Genomic DNA, 17,654 nt, shown 5'->3' on the forward strand with positions numbered 1-17,654 from the left:
TCCGATCAATGATCAACATCGGAGCCGTGGACACCCATATTGACCCCTATACCCACACGAATAAATATTCGAGTGAACCTCCAGTTGCGGTGTGCTATTCCTGTTGCTTCGCGATATGTTACAAATACCCGAGGTGAGACATGTTGGCATTCCCGTGGATCAACAACTTGTCCACTATGCTAGTTACCTCGTTACCGGTATTGTTCTCTTTTCTCGTTATCGTGTTCCGGCATCCCCGTGATCAAATCACAAAGTGTCTGGCCAGACGATGATGGATACCGTAACACCGAGAGGGCCCAGAGATATCTCTCCATCGTTGGAGGAGCAAATCCCAATCTTGAGCTATCAAGTTACTTGACACACTTTTCCATGAACCCGTAAGCCACCGTAATAGCCACCCATTTACGGATGACGTTTAACAAACCCCAAAGTTCATGAAGCAAGCATGAAGAAACTCGATACTCTCATGGTCTAAGGAATCATGCAAACGTTAACCATCTCTGTGTTATGTACCAATAAACTTGTGACGAATGTATCTCATAGCATAACATCAATTCGGGTCGATTCAACACAAATGTCCTTCCTGACATTGTGCCCTCAAAGTTGCTTGGCATAGACATGCCCATGATTGGGAAAACATAATCATCATGCAACACTTGAGCTAGTCTTAGAGGCATGACTAGGAATACATTTTATCATTTATTATTCCACACGTGCATATGGGTTCTCCCCAGAGCCTTTATGGATATACGGGCTCGGGAACCACAGCAGTTATAGCATGGAACATAACCATAATTATGAACAGGGAGATAATCAATAACATTTATTATTGCCTCTAGGGCATATCTCCTACAGACTCCCACTTGCACTACAGACAATAATCTAGCTTATGCTAATGCACTTCACACCTGTGGCACACTGGTGTAAATATGCTTCGCTTGTGGTATAGCCTGATGTCCAATGGATCTGACGACTTCAGTTCCGTGTGTATCTTTGCATGTCCTCGCGTTTTCACAAAATTCATATTTTGTGTGGACTTGGCTTTGTATGTATGTGAATCACAGGTCGAACCTGGATTCCTCAGACTGAGTTATGGAGCAACTACCTGCAGTAGTGTCCCATTGTCAAAAGCCATCTTGGAACTATACTAAGTTCATGAATGAACTATATGATTCAACATCTTCTTTGTCGCTTCTAAAGCGTCAACATACTTAGCCCTTGTTATAGAATTTGCCACAGTAACTAGTTTGAACAAATTCCAACTAACTGTGCCACCACATTGTGTGTTACACAAAACCCTTAATTTAAATCGAAAATCGCATGGAGAAAATATGAAGACTGTATCGATGTAACATTTTACAACGAACTCTTCATGATCTCTGCTTGCGAGAAAACCATGTCATCAGTACTTACTCTAGTACTCTGTGACATCTTTCACTGTTGTCCTATGATCAGTAATTTGATCACTTTGGTATCCATACTCGCAACACCTTAGGAGTATCGGACATATCTGGTTGTTTTACATACCATGGAATACATGATTAATCCAAACACAAAAGTGTGTGGAATCTGCATCATGTATTTTACTCATCAGTGTTTTGGGACACCGAGTCTTGCAAAAACTCTTTCCATGTGACTTTGGCAAGAATCACTCCTTGGCATTTTAAATGCTAAAAGGTTTTAGCATCTTGTCAATATGTATTCATTGCTTAGCCCCATTAGGTAAATCTATCTCCATAGATCATCATGCCTAATATTGAGGCTATTTAGCCTAAGCACTTCATCGAAAAACTATTTTCAAATGAAGTCCTAATTTGTGTCAAGAAATATTATTACGCTCCCACTTACTTTCTTGAATTACAAGCATCTTCGTTACCCATTGATGAAGTCAAAACCCCTTTGACCATTTCATCAAAACACGAAGATTCCAACTCCATTTTGCTCTCTTCTGTCCATTGCTGGAACTCTGAAGTTTGCATACCTACTAGCATCCTCTGGATCGACAAATTACTTTGGACTGTATCATATACAAGTCCTAGCTTTCATTTCCATCAGATGGAAATCCTTTTATCATCCATGTTTCATATCTCATGATTGAAATATGTATTAATTGCTAGTTCAAACCGAACCGACTTTAAGCATCGCTACGATGAAAACAACCTCATCGTAGTCAACTCTTGAACTTGTTATTTCAACAAGTCGAGCTTTATGGATAAAACATTTTTATCCGTATCAGTTTTAAGTTCCATAAATATTCATTAGACTCTAAGTCTTCCGAAAGGTGCATCAAGGTTTTAATCTTGAATCACTTATATGGAAACTAACTCGGGTTGTATTGGCATTTAGCCAATTCTGGAGTCAGGGCCCATCAACGCTTCCTTGTGTATCGTAGGTATAATGTTGTCTAACAACAATATCTCGTTTGCGCACCTGAGAGGTTTGCACGAGCCTTGCCTACGTGGTTCAGCTGCAAGTTCGACCAAAGTTCATACATTTTATTGTAGAGACTTCCGTATCAGTCGCAGTAGGAAACTCTGGAATTACTTCCAAGGTCTCTTTCCTTTGATCTGATGAAGATACTATTTATCTCGTCGAGTTGCACTATTCTCCCACTCACCTTTTAGAAAGAACCATTCTCTTTAAAAGCATACCGTTCTTTGTGGCAAACCTATTTGCCTCGGTATAGTGAGGGAGGAATACCTAATGACTTGGGATAACCTACAAAGTAGCACTTGTCTGATTTGGAATAGGTTTGTAACCTTTTACACAAGCCCCATATTCCAAATGTTAAGAAAAGATACAACATGGTTGGGCATACCATACCATGGCTTCATTTCAACAGACCCGATGTAGCTCTTTTCAGTGTAAAAGCCGCAGTCTCTAAAGCATCACTTTAAAAAGGATAATGGCAAATTTATTTATGTCATCTTTGACCTTACCATGTCATAAATGGTTAGATTACATCTCCACGGACTTTTCACTTGCAGTGGTGTTCCGGGAGGTGCAAGTTATGAAACCCCTTTCACAACTCATCAGACATTCGCTAAACATGTAACTCAAATATTCCTTTGTGCAATCAAATTGCAGAAAGATAATTTTCTTGTTACAGTAACTTCTACTTCATTTTTGAAAACCTTTCGAATGATTTCAAAAGATCCGGACTTATGTCTCATCAAGTAAATATCCATATATCTACTTGAGTCATTTCTGAAGATAAATAAATCCACCACTAACAACACTTATCGGACTACACACATCAAATGTATGATCACTAATAAGTTTGTTGTTCGTTCCTTATGGCCTGTGAACGGTATTTTAGTCACTTCACTTTTCGGAGGAAAGTTGCAAGTGTCAGATGATTCAAAATCAAAAAGACTTCAAAATCCATCATAATGGAATTTTCCATGCGGGTTTCTCCAATGTGACCAAATGTAGTGCCACACTTGTGTGGTATTCTTTTAGTCTTGCGACATTTAGCGTCAGTGTTATGGATGTATCATATTACCCACAATATTCATAACATACGTCCCATCTTGGATGGAAGCATGGCCCTTCATGTTATTCATAATACTTAACAACAATTGTTGTTTTTATGAACAACTCTTTTGCAACAAACATTGTGCAATGGGCTAGAGTGTATGAAACTCTAAAATGAATTATGAAAGTAAACCCAGAGGTATTGTATTATTATCAATATTCATAACATACATCCCATTCATAATGAAAGTATGGCCCTTGTGTTATTCATAACATCGAACATAAAAGGTTCTCTTATGAACAACCTTCTTGCAAGATACCTTATGCAATGGGCGAGAGTTTGTAAAACTCTAAATGAATTATGAAAATAAATACAGACGGCAATACACCGATGGAAGGTATAGTAACATTTACTATGTTCCCTGTGTATACCTTAACCTCATTTCTGGCTAGTCTTTTTAGGCCATAGTAGCTCTTACAGTGATTCGCAATTGAATGCAATCGAGCGGGTATCTTTGTGATTAACTCACAATACCCAAGAATTAGTGATTAACATGTTTAACCATAATTCCCAAGAACTATATCTTTGACCAGCCTACTATACATCAAAAACTTGTATGACATTCATACATGAGCTGGATATTCCAGTCATCTTTCTTTCTGCCTTTATACTTCTAACAGTTTAACTTTTAGTATTTCTCCTACTCGCAAAAGAAGCACCCAACTTAAGAGTGGCGTTAGCCCCAGACTTCCTAGGCGTGTAAGTCATACTAACACCCTTTGGACACTTCCTTTCTCTTTAAGTTGTTGTTTTATTCACCTTTCATTATATGACAGGCGTTCTTCTGGATCCCTTTCCCAACAGTCAAATGCATAGTAAACACTTTTACTAATACTTGCAAACAAACATTGCTTTGTTTGTATCTGAAAATAATTTCTAGTTCCATGAATATCATATAACTATCCCAACTTTCGAAGTTTGGGTTTCATGGTAGCAAACATATTGCACTTGACTGAAACGGAATTATAGCTTTTGGATCGAAGGACGAGAGTCACATGATCCATAGCATTAGCGGGAGGATACGGAAAGCATGCGATAGGACAAAGTCCTTCTCGGCACTTTTGAGGACAATCCTCATATTACGTTACCAATCGTAAAGTTTTAACTAGATATTTAACAGCTATTCAATTTTAATAGGGAAGGTGGAAACGCGAGCCATTATTCTACAACTATTTTGCAAGAAACACTTAGACAGTGTTCATAATTAATTGCACAGAGAATTAAACATGTTAATTCAACAGTGCGCTCCCACTCAAATCAATATCTCTCAAAATTGATTGTGAGTGATACAAGACCCACATTTCAATTGTTCGCCATTGGTGTAACACCACTGATGATGAAAAATCTCAACCGGTAGGCCAACTTGCCAATCACATCTCTATCTGACTCTTGTTCATCTTTCGATGCGTGTGTTCCGAGCTCATGACGGTCATGCCTGAACGTCAAGACAACCAAGTGATCTTGCTGCGAGGTCTCAACTCACCCGCCTCACACTTCTCTAATCATTCGTACCCGTGTGACACGGCGCACCCCGAAAAGATAGGTGCCGTGACGGTGCTACACCTGGGAGAACACTAACTACTTGGTATTTTTGTGAGAGATCACCCTAATAAAAAGCGACTACCGCGCAATCAAGAAGGGTGCAACATAAGGGATAAACATCTCAGGCAATTCATAATAGCATGATATGGTATAGCCCTTTCTGACGGAGAAGTATTTCATTTCTTCGTCTTCGGCATTCGTGTTGGTGTTCACCTTCGCGAAGATTGCCACCACCTTGTCGATGCACCAGATAATATTGCTATCTCCATAGCGTATAAAATTAATGCATTACTTAAGGTTGACACGCAGGTCATTAAAGTGCAATCATATGGCTCCAGCCATCATGCCGAACCATGACACGCAGGTCATGTTAATCAAATTACATCATATAGTCATCTCATACATAATCGAATTAGTATGAGCACTGCTATACCACATCACATGCACATCCTGCAAAACCAAGTTAGACACCTCTAATCGGTTTATGCCAAATTTTATTTTACGTGGCTTCTAAGGTTTTGACTTAAACCGCAGCTACCAACGTTTTATCATCAAGTATGATTATTCAAGTTGCTAGATTAACATCTCGGGGTGTATGAAACACGAGATAATTAAATCTCGAGCCCCATACTAAACTTCGTCATACGCATGACCCCCGTGCAGATAATATCTGCAATGCCCTTTCATCTGTGAATTTCATCTTTCTTTTGACTACGGCAGAACCCAAAGAACTGATAGCACTTCCATGATCAATCAGGATCACGGATTGCCAGAACTTTGTCAAATTCCACCATGCTGTATCGAGATTGAGCAAACGCAAATTCTAGGGAAGCAACAAGAACGTCGGGTAACAAATTTCATCTGTCACCCGCATAAATGATTTTCAGCAATAGATCTCATCTACTACCTAATTATATTATGCAATACCCATACATCTCCATGTATTCTAGATCGAAACCTGCATCTACGCATAGCACGGCTCTTGATGCCACTATAGGGGAACGCAGCAGAAAACAAAAAATTTCTGACCTACGCACCAGCCCAGGACCACTATGGAGACTGCATACATGGTTTGATCTTTTTCGTTACCGACTCGTAGCGCAGCGGGAAGTAGAGTCGATGACGATCGGCGGTGCAGATCCCCGCAGCTAGGATTTACAACCTCCCAACCGCGAGGACGTATACCCTCATCTGCTCCTCAGACAGCCCTCCAGGAGGCGGTCGAACAGCCCCCCGGACGGTGTCGCGGACAGCCCTTCGGGAGGACCTTCGAAACTCGAACGGTCACTCGGACAGCCCTTCGGGAGGACCTTCGAAACTCGGACGGTCACACGGACAGCCCTTCGGGAGGCACTCACGAACTAAGACCGAAACTACGATCTCTCTACAGAGTTGCACACATATGGTGTCATCTATCCGGCAGGGCTTCGCCGTCCAGAACTAGTTCCTGCCGGAACCCAGACAGCCTTACGGCTCTACGAAAGTCTTTTCGTGGGAGGGAGAGAAGAAGCCAGATAATGCATGGCATGCGTATGAGAGCAATGGATGAGTGTGGAGGGCTGCCCCTCCACCTCTATTTATAGGAAATCCTAAGGGGATAGGGTAGTTTCAACAAAAACCCAAAATGCACATGAATGAAGTCCTTCCACAAGGACCTAGAAGTGAAACCAAGGAACAAGAGGGTCCCCAAGGGGGGATACCCCATGTGGCCGGCCACACCCCCATGAGGGGCCCAAAAAATGGCTCCTATCCATCCATGTCATCCCCAAGATCTTTTGGAGCAAAGCCCCAAAAGGTGGCTTTCCATAAAGTAACCATAAAGCTGATTTTCACTATTCACGACGACATTTTTCAGCGTCCGATCGAACTGAAAATATTTATGTGGGCTAAGAACATTTCCAGTACCCACTAAAATGATTTTCAACGCGTTCCGAAACAATTCCGGTTTTAGTGATTTTCATCTGCGAAACGCATCTGAAGTGGCTCCGGCAGCTCCGGAACATTTCCGGTTTTTATCTCAGAAAATTCCAAAAAGCTTCCAGAATGATTCTGGCATCCTCCAAGAATTATCAGGCATGTGCCGAAACCAATTTGACTTAATGGTGTATCCCGAAACAACTACCCACTAAAATGATTTTCAACGCGTTCCGAAACAATTCCGGTTTTAGTGATTTTCATCTGCGAAACGCATCTGAAGTGGCTCCGGCAGCTCCGGAACATTTCCGGTTTTTATCTCAGAAAATTCCAAAAAGCTTCCAGAATGATTCTGGCATCCTCCAAGAATTATCAGGCATGTGCCGAAACCAATTTGACTTAATGGTGTATCCCGAAACAACTTTTCGGTATCATCGAAACTTATCCGATGACCTCTCTCTGCGGTACGATTCCGCTGTCCGAAACTTTTCGCTGTCCGAAACTTTTTCGGTGATTTTCTCTCAGACTCCCTGTCTAGTATTCAGCAGATAGATGACCCTTAAGCGTGTGACCCTATAGGTTCGGTGAAGTATAGACATGACCCGGAACCCCTTCCGATCAATGATCAACATCGGAGCCGTGGACACCCATATTGACCCCTATACCCACACGAATAAATATTCGAGTGAACCTCCAGTTGCGGTGTGCTATTCCTGTTGCTTCGCGATATGTTACAAATACCCGAGGTGAGACATGTTGGCATTCCCGTGGATCAACAACTTGTCCACTATGCTAGTTACCTCGTTACCGGTATTGTTCTCTTTTCTCGTTATCGTGTTCCGGCATCCCCGTGATCAAATCACAAAGTGTCTGGCCAGACGATGATGGATACCGTAACACCGAGAGGGCCCAGAGATATCTCTCCATCGTTGGAGGAGCAAATCCCAATCTTGAGCTATCAAGTTACTTGACACACTTTTCCATGAACCCGTAAGCCACCGTAATAGCCACCCATTTACGGATGACGTTTAACAAACCCCAAAGTTCATGAAGCAAGCATGAAGAAACTCGATACTCTCATGGTCTAAGGAATCATACAAACGTTAACCATCTCTGTGTTATGTACCAATAAACTTGTGACGAATGTATCTCATAGCATAACATCAATTCGGGTCGATTAAACACAAATGTCCTTCCTGACATTGTGCCCTCAAAGTTGCTTGGCATAGACATGCCCATGATTGGGAAAACATAATCATCATGCAACACTTGAGCTAGTCTTAGAGGCATGACTAGGAATACATTTTATCGTTTATTATTCCACACGTGCATATGGGTTCTCCCCAGAGCCTTTATGGATATACGGGCTCGGGAACCACAGCAGTTATAGCATGGAACATAACCATAATTATGAACAGGGAGATAATCAATAACATTTATTATTGCCTCTAGGGCATATCTCCTACATCTTCCAGTACGGCAAGTCCTAGAAAACAGACCTCGTTTTCCATACCTTCAGCAGCGGCTCTGGCGCCTTTCGCTTCTTTCCCGGCTCTGGCGCCTTTTGCTTCTTTCCTGGCAGTGGGCAGTCTTTCCAATTTTTCAACAGCTCGTCTATTTCCTCGCCGCTCCTCGTACGCGGGCGTCTTCGGGGTTCGGTTTCACCATCGAACAGATCCTTGCGTTTCCTCCACGGGTCATCGTCGCGAAGCCACCTTCGATGTCCCATGAACACGGTTTTCGAAGACCCGGGATCTCTATCTAGCTGGCAATACGTTGTGTCATCCATGCACCTGACGCATCCAGAAAATCCGTGGACCACCTGCCCCGCGAGATATCCGAAACCGAGATAGTCGTGCACCGTCGTGAGCAGTGCGGCTCTCATAGGGAAATATTCTTTCTCTGCGGCGTCCCACGTATTGGCTGGCGTTTTCCACAGCGTGTCAAGCTCCTCTTTCAGCAGCCCCAGATACAGATTGATGTTGTTCCCTGGTTGTTTCGGTCCTTCAATTAGCATACTCATGTGAATGTACTTCCTCTTCATGCACAACCAGGGGGGAAGGTTGTACATCCACACAAACACAGGCCAGGTGCTATGTGTGCTTCTCTGGCTGCCAAACGGATTGACTCCATCGGTGCTCGCGCCCAGCACGATGTTCCTTGGATCGTTCCCAAATTCTAGGTCTTCGAAGTTCAACGCTTGCCACTGGCTCGCATCCTTAGGGTGACTCAGCATCTTGTCTTTTTTATCTATCTCCGGATCATTTGCGTCATCTTCTCGCTTCTTCTCCTCCCTATCCGCGTGCCAACGCAGGAGCTTTGCTACCTTAGGGTCCGCGAAATACCGCTGCAGACGCGGAGTGATCGGAAAGTACCACACCACTTTTCGAGGAGCTTTCTTCCTCTTCCTGTATCGAGTGACGCCGCACACTGGACATATGGTAGACTCCGCGTGCTCGTCCCGATAAATGATGCAATTGTTCATGCACACATGGTATTTCACGTGCGGTAAATCCAGAGGACACACGATTTTCTTCGCCTCCTCGAAACTGGTCGGGCACTTGTTCCCCTTGGGAAGACGTTCGTGCCAGAATGACATGTTCTCGTCGAAGCATGCGTCGGTCATTTTGTGCTTTACCTTCATCTCCAGAGCCATGAGCGTTACTTTCAGGCGGGTATCCTCGGGCCTGCATCCTTCATACAATGGAGTAATCGCGTCTATCTCCAGTTGATCCAGCTTGGCTTTCTCTCGGGCGGCAGCTCTTGCGTTATCCGTCTGCTTGAGAAGCAGCTCTTGAATATGAGGGTCCTGCACCCAGCCCATCGATGGTCCAGCGTCGTCTGCTCCGCCGGCATCATCATCTTCATGATCATGCCTGTCGTCTGCTCCGGCATCTTCCTCATCATCATGTCCTGCATCTTCTACATGATGACTGTGTACAGCATCACCGTCGTGATCATCTCCTGGGGATTCATCGTCTTCTCGCCCGCGCGAGCCGCGGTGGTTGTCTTGCTGCCCTTCCTCATTTCTTGCCCGGCCCCCATGGACGACTTCGTAGTCATCTTCATCACCTTGCCACCGATAGCCATCCATGAAACCACGCAGGAGCAGGTGGTCCCGCACCTGCCAGGATTCCGGGTCCGCAATAAGGCTCTTCAGCTTGCATCTTTGACACGGACATCTTATCTCCGTCTCGTTCTTTTGAAGCATCTCGGCCTTCGCGGACCTCAAAAACCTATTCACAATGCCTTCGGTCATCATGCGGACCATGGTCGCCTGCGGGGTAGAGCAAAACGATATTTTAGAACCAAGAAAAAATTTGGCATGACTTTCCCTAAAAATAGGACCAAAAAGAATGCTTAATGCCAAAATTCTCGCCGAAACGGAAATGAATCAACATTCCGGCAAAATATTGGCAACTATCGCATTTCAAATACCGGTACACCTCCAAACACAAACACATATGCAACACCACAAACATATGCAACACCACGAACATACATAGATCTAGCTAGGCCATAAAAAGTGCATGTGCACATTGTTGTAGGGAGAACAACATAAATATAGCTTCCCCCCTTACTTACCTATCAAAACAAGGTAATTTAACCACTTAAATTGAATGAATCTATGGTGGAAATGAGGTGAAAAAGAGGAGGCACCCGAGACAAGGAGGAGGTGGAGAGAATGAAGTGGGGAGAAAGTGAGTGTGGGTAGGAGAGGCTGTCCAAAATATCTTGTTGCTGCCCACTTACTAATGGCGCACCAACTCTAAATGCGCCATTAGTAATCCAGGTTACTAATGGCGCACCTTCTGGTGGTGCGCCATTAGTATGTTTGGACAGGCGCACTAGTTAAAAAAAAATTGATACTAATGGCGCACCCTGGGCCAGGTGCGCCATTACTAGTTGCAACTAGTAATGGCGCACTGTGTCCGGATGCGCCATTAGTATGTTTGGACAGACGCACTAGTTAAAAAAAAATTTGATACTAATGGCGCACCCTGAGACAGGTGCGCCATTACTAGTTACAACTAGTAATGGCGCACTGTGCCTGGATGCGCCATTAATATGTTTGGACAGGCGCACTAGTTAAAAAATATAATTTTGATACTAATGGCGCACCCTGGGCCAGGTGCGCCATTACTAGTTGCAACTAGTAATGGCGCATTGTGTCTGGATGCGCCATTAGTATGTTTGGACAGGCGCACTAGTTAAAAAAAAATTGATACTAATGGCGCACCCTGCGCCTGGTGCGCCATTAGTAGTTTCAACTCTAATGGCGTATCAGAAGGTGGTGCGCCATTAGTATAATGGCGCACCGCTTGTCTGGTGCGCCATTAGTGTCAATCCCATCTATAGCCCTTTTTCTAGTAGTGAAAAATACATCGATTATCAATGATCTTTTTATGTACAATCTGAATTGTCAACATGAGTACTCAACGGTTTAGAAACCGGTGAAGACTCATATTGCGACCACAAATTCTACACATAGAGTTCAATGAAGACCAAATGCATAGTTTGAAAATTACATATTTAAGGTGGTAAAAATCCTGCTAGGGGAGCGAGGTGGGACTAAAAATAGCCTGCCACAACCTCTTTACTACCGGTTCATACCACAAACTTCAATAGTGGTCGCTCCGATTACGATACAAGATAGTTAACTAACATCAGTAGCACATAATCGATTGGTCAACATCATGCACTAATAAACCTTAAAATTAGGACCCTAATAAGTACCGAACGTCATGTACGAGCATATGGGAACTTTGAACGTTTTCGACCGCAAGTTTTGTTACGCAAGGATGGTATCTTTAGTTGCTACGCATGGTAACATTCGTGTTTCAGTTTATTTTTGACAGAAACTTGCCATGTGTCACTGGAGATTGGCATCATTGTGTGACTGGAATTATCATTGAAAAACGCCAGGACGGGAGTGCCATGCACCTGACGTGTGGCACTTATCATTTAGGTAAAATTATTTAGGAGGTTACGTACTTGGCTTTTCCAGAACTGAAGAAGAAAACATATTTTATTTTCCTTTTTGCATGATACATTCATAAAAGGGAAAATCAGAACTCAGGTAGTAGCACTATTTGTCCAAATTCCAAGTCAAGAACTCAGGATGCATATAATGCAGGCATATGGCTTTCTTTTTTACTTGGAAATTAATTCCTTCTCACGCGTCATCTTCTTCTTCATATGAAAATGGATAATACAACGTAGTATTTATTCTAGATATGGAACTGAAGAACCAGTGGTGGCTAGTTGTCAGGGTAGCTTGCGCTCTTGAGCAAGGAGAGGTAGCCGCCCTCGAGATTCTTCACATTCGTAAACCCCTGCATCATCAAACCGATCAACAGCAGGTCGACGAATCAATAAATTACTCTGTCCATCCCATAATATAAGATTGTTTTTCAACCTATGTTAGCTTAAAAAATGATCATATATTGTGGGGCGGAGGGACTAATCCGCAAGAAACCAACACTCCTTAGTACTTACCGCGGCCACGAGTTCTGCGGTGGCGAGCCTTGACGGCACCCCGGAGCGGCAACCGACGAGGAACCGGTCCTCCTTGGAGTGGAGCACGGCGACCTGGTCGACGAAGTGAGGGTTGCGCTCCTTGCCGTGAGGGGTGACAGAGAGGTAGTATGGTACGTTGCGTGCGCCGGCAACATGGCCCTTGTCGAAGTCCTCCCACATGCGCACGTCCACGTACCCGTACTGCTCCGAGGCCAGCAGTGCGCATGCCGCCTCCGGGTCCACACTCTGTACCGGCATGCCGGTGCCGCTGCTTCTGAGGGAGCACATGGTGTATGGACGATTTGAGCAGGGAAGAAGAAAACAAGGGGGCTTGTTGGTGTGTTTGGCTCCGGGGGCTGTGGAGTGGATTGGTTGATGCCTTGATGGAAACATAGGCGCTACCAGGGTGTTTATTTATAGGAGAGGAGGCAGCGGTTGATGCCTTCACGTCCGGGTAGCCGCATCCATCACTTTCTCACCGTATAAAGTCGCCTCATTCTCATTCGTCTCCGCTGTGTCGATCCTATCTTGTTTCGATGCAGGAGCAAGTTATATATGGAAATGTCAGATGGACGCAGTTGTTCTGATCCCGAGCTCACATGAGCTCGGGCGAACAATAAAATTAAAAGGAATTCAAAAAAATTAGGAAATTCCAAATTTTTTTGTGTGAAACTTTGACAAAAGTTTGTTTAACTTTCAAAAAAAAATTGATGCTCTAAAACGTTATTTTCAAACACATTTTCGAGCATCAACTTTCTTTTGCCACATTTTAAATAAACGTCATCTGGTGATAAAATTTTCCAAGCTATGGAAACATTTGTCAAAGCTTCAGACAAAAAAATTCGGAATGTTTAGATTTTTTTTTTAAATTACTGTTTGTCCGAGCTCATGTGAGCTCGGGATATACATACATACTATATCTATTTGCCGTGAATTAAATAACAAAACTTGTAGTTAGGGATGAAAACGGAGCGGAAACGGACGGAACTGGGTGCTACCACATTTGTTTTCATATTTTTTTGCAGAAGCGAAAACAAATACGGAAACTCCGGAAATGAATACGGAAACAAATACTACCGGAAACAGACACGGAGCGAATACAGAACGGACGCGGAAACAAAACGGTGTGTTGACCGGAACTTAAAACCCCCTTGAATCATAGAGAAATACACACAAAAAACAAAGAAATTTAAGAAATTGTTAATATGGCTACATGATAATATGGTTGTGTTGGCAACATGGGGTAGTATTTTAATAGTACATGACAATTCCGTATTGTGTCTAGTTGAGAACGTGTGTGGAAGTAAAAGTTGGTCCTCAAATGATCCAGTCTGCTCATTGTGTCATTGTGTGTTGCTTGGTAATTGGGCTACAAAGCAGCCATGGGCCTACAGTAGAAACGGAAATTTCATATTCACAGAAACGGAAAGTTCCGTTTCCATGTCTGTTCCACCGGAAAACACCGTTCCGTTTTTGTTTCCGTTTCCGCATAAAAAATTCCACTTCCATTTCCATTTTGCAAATTTCCATTTCCGTTTTGATATTTCCTCTCCGTTTACATTTTTCCTCCGGAAAAGCGGAAGCTTTCCACTCCATTTTCATCCCTACTTGTAGTAAGAATCTCCTTTTGCACCCTCTTATTATTAATTGAAGCTCATGTGTGCTTGCGTGTGAATGGTGATGCCAAAGCTCGGGGTGCATTATTGTGGCGAGCTATTATTGATTGGTTGGCCAGATCATGTTATTGTTAGGTAAGACTGGTAAGACTAAGAGAGGGAGGACAAGTCCACTTTACCATGATGAAGATGCGGCGACACGGCCAGGGGACACGAATAACCAAAGTTGAATCTAGTGTGCGCCACCTACGCTCCCGATAAGCGAGCTGATAAGATATGTTGCCTGAAACAACCCAACGCGTGGTTTCTCTTTCCATCGGAGGGAGCAAACAATTCAATCATGGAGGACATGAAAAGGATTGCCTCGGTGGGGGCTTCTCCTACTTGTCTACTTATCCTATCCATGGACATTCCATTCCTCCCATGCCTTGCACATATTCTCTTGATGGCCTTTAAAAATGGATTTATAACTTACTTATTAGTTTATTAATCAAAGTATTGTCTTAGTTCCACATAAGAAGATTTTTGGACGTGCAACCAAATTCTGGAAGCAATTCCAGTTTTGGATTGTCGAACGTGATCTTTTTTCTATAATTTATCTCAGAAAATATATGGAAAATATTTTTGACTTCGATAATTTTGGCTGCCCTTGTATTATTAAATGAAATTGTTAACTCGTGAGCATTCCAAATATCGGAACAAATCCAAACTCATAGCTTGTCATCCGATGCGCATCTGGCGGCCGCGTTTGGCACTGGCTGTTGCCGTCCATGCGATTCTTGCGGGGCGACGAGGGATTTGTGGCCCTACGTGGCCATTAGCGTGTCGTGGACAGTCTGATCGGCCAGTTTCATAGATGAAAGGTGGGTCTGAGGGTTTCTAAGGTCAACCTCGCAGTTATTTTGTCCTGTGTTATTGCAAACTTTGATGCTATTGCAAACTGCTCCCACTCGCATTCATTCGCGGGGGCCTATCTCCTCATATTTTCCCACAGGGTTTTTCGATGAGACATTCTCAAGTTGAAGATGCTGAACATACTTAATGATAAACATGTCTGGAGGAGTCTTTATCAAGATAATGGAGCATTCACAAAGACAAGCATAGATTAGGGGTGTTAAGGATTAACTGTGATCCTAATAATCTCTGCTTAGTTTAGCAACCGTCGTGGTTACCGCCTTTGTAGTGTCCGCTCGACGCGTCCCCTCCACAGGGAGCTCTGAACACGCTTCTTATTCTAGATATGGAATTGATGGATCACTGGTGGCTGGCTGTTGGCTGCGAGTAGCTTGCGCTCTTGAGCAAGGAGAGGTAGCCGCCCTGAAGGTTCTTCACATTGGTAAACCCCTGCACCATCAAATCGGTAGGTCAGCAGGTCGACGAATCAATAAACAGCAAGCAACCAACGAAGTGCCGCGGAACTACTTAGTACTTACTGCGGCCAAGAGGTCCGCGGTGGCGAGCCTTGAACGGACACCAGAGCGGCAGCCAACGAGGAACCTGTCCTCCTTGGCGTGGAGTGCGGCGACCTGGTCGACGAAGTGAGGGTTGCGCTCCTTGCCGTGAGGGGTGACGGAGAGGTAATACGGTACGTTGCGTGCACCCGCGACGTGCCCCTTGTCGAAGTCCTCCCACATGCGCACGTCCACGTACCCGTACTGCTGCGTGGCCAGCAGCACGCACGCCGCCTCTGGGTCCACACTCTCCACCGGCACCGCCGCGCCGCTGCCACTGCTTCTCAGGGAGCCCATGGTGTATGGAAGATTTGAGCAGGGAAGAAGAAGAAGATGAAGACAGGGAAGCTTGTTGGTGTGTCTGGCTCCGGGGGCTGTGGATTGGATTGGTTGATGGGAAGATAAGTGCTACCAACGGGTGTTTATTTATAGGAGAGGAGGCAGTGGTTGATGCCTTCACGCCCGGGTAGCCGCATCCATCACTTTCTCATCGTATAAAGTCTCCTAATTCTCATTCGTCTCGGTCTGTGTCGACCTTATCTTCTTCGACCCAGGAGCAAGTTATATACGGAAATGTCAGACGTTATACATACATTGTATAGTACATTTATTTCCTGTGAATAAATAATAAATCACGTAAGAATCTTCTTTTACACCCTCGTACAAAATTATACTAAGCTTGAGACATTTATTATTATTTCAAGTTCATGTGCTTGCGTGTGTATGGTGATGCCAAAACTAGAGGTGCATTATTCTAGCCAGCAATTATTGAATGGTTGGACGGCTCATGTTAGGTAAGACTAAGAGAGGGAGGACAAGTCCACATTGCCATCATGAAGATGCGGCGACACGGCCAGGCGAAACAAATAACCAAATGGTCAGACCAGCTGAATCTAATGTGCGCCACGTACGCTCCCGATAAGCGAGCTGATAAGATATGTTGCCCGAAAACGACCCAACGCGTGGTTTATCTTTCCTTCGGAGGGAGCAAACAATTCAATGTCTGCTTATCCTATCCATGGACATTTCATTCCTCCCATGCCTTGCACATATTCTCTTGATGTTCTTTAGAAAAAACTTAATTATTATAGTTTGTCAATCAAAGTATTGTCTCAGTTCCACAAAACAAGATTTTTGGACGTACAACCAAACTCTGGAAATAATCCTAGTTTTGGTTTGTCAAACGTGAATCTTTTTTGTATAATTTATCTCAAAAAATATCTAGAGAATATTATTTGACGAAAGTAGCAACTCTCGATTGTTTCAAATACTGGGACAAATCCAAACTCATCGGTTGCCGTCCAATGCGCATCCGGCAGCAGCATTTGTGTGATTCTTGCGGGGTGACGAGGGTTTGGTAGCCATGCGCGGCCATTCGTGGGCAGATTGATCGACCTGTTTCGTAGATGAAAAGTGGGCTTGAGGATTTCAAAGGTCCACCTCACATTTATTTTGTGGTGTGTTCTGCAGCTGCCCACTCACCTTGACTTTGAGGCTACGGCAAACTACTGCCACTCGCATTCATTAGGGGGGAGCCGGGGTGTGTAAGCTATTCAATTTTGGAAAATGTGCTCCCTATCCCCCATCCCTGTTCCCCTGTACTCTCATCGACATTGAATTGGCGTGCGATTTCTGGCAGTATTCTCTGGCTTTTGTGGTGTACCGCGTCAAATCGCAGGTGAGTGGCCCTTCCCCCAATCCTCGAGTGCATCGTCTTCTTTTTTTTGGTGTCGTTCCATATTGCCCCCTGTGTTGTGGCGTGATGATATGTGGAAGAGGGGTGGCAGGAGGGTCCTGATAGATGGTGGGATCCTTTCACGGCAGTCCCTGTGATTCGGTCTGTGAACGTTCACGTAGTTGAATTTTTGGTTGTACAATATGACAAGGGGGGAGGACTGTTGGGTTTCAATCCACCGAAATAGGACCTTACATGCAATGTGTTTAAAAAATGTGCTCGACAATATCGTTATGTAATCTCTATGGATGAGTGGGTGATGAATGATAGTTTGGAGATTCCGGGATGGTGTTTTGTCGCGATATTTGGTTTTTTGGGTGGATTTTGAAATCAAAATC

At 43.9% G+C, this 17,654-nt stretch overlaps 2 protein-coding genes across 2 annotated transcripts; both read right to left on the reverse strand.

Moving 5' to 3' along the window:
• Positions 1–12,005: 12,005 nt before the first annotated feature.
• LOC123140668 (thiosulfate sulfurtransferase 18) lies at positions 12,006–12,885 on the reverse strand. Its single transcript, XM_044559954.1, has 2 exons — positions 12,494–12,885; positions 12,006–12,330 (listed from the first exon to the last, which is right to left on the reverse strand). The coding sequence occupies exons 1-2, from the start codon at positions 12,800–12,802 to the stop codon at positions 12,256–12,258; spliced, it is 384 nt and encodes a 127-aa protein (XP_044415889.1). The 5' UTR covers positions 12,803–12,885; the 3' UTR covers positions 12,006–12,255.
• A 2,264-nt stretch (positions 12,886–15,149) lies between these two features.
• On the reverse strand, positions 15,150–15,981 carry LOC123140669 (thiosulfate sulfurtransferase 16, chloroplastic). Its single transcript, XM_044559955.1, has 2 exons — positions 15,564–15,981; positions 15,150–15,474 (listed from the first exon to the last, which is right to left on the reverse strand). Exons 1-2 carry the CDS (start codon positions 15,876–15,878, stop codon positions 15,385–15,387), a joined length of 405 nt encoding a protein of 134 aa, XP_044415890.1. The 5' UTR covers positions 15,879–15,981; the 3' UTR covers positions 15,150–15,384.
• Positions 15,982–17,654: the final 1,673 nt, after the last annotated feature.

Source organism: Triticum aestivum, chromosome 6D (assembly GCF_018294505.1).
Source record: "Triticum aestivum cultivar Chinese Spring chromosome 6D, IWGSC CS RefSeq v2.1, whole genome shotgun sequence".
In the NCBI taxonomy this organism is placed as follows: domain Eukaryota; kingdom Viridiplantae; phylum Streptophyta; class Magnoliopsida; order Poales; family Poaceae; genus Triticum; species Triticum aestivum.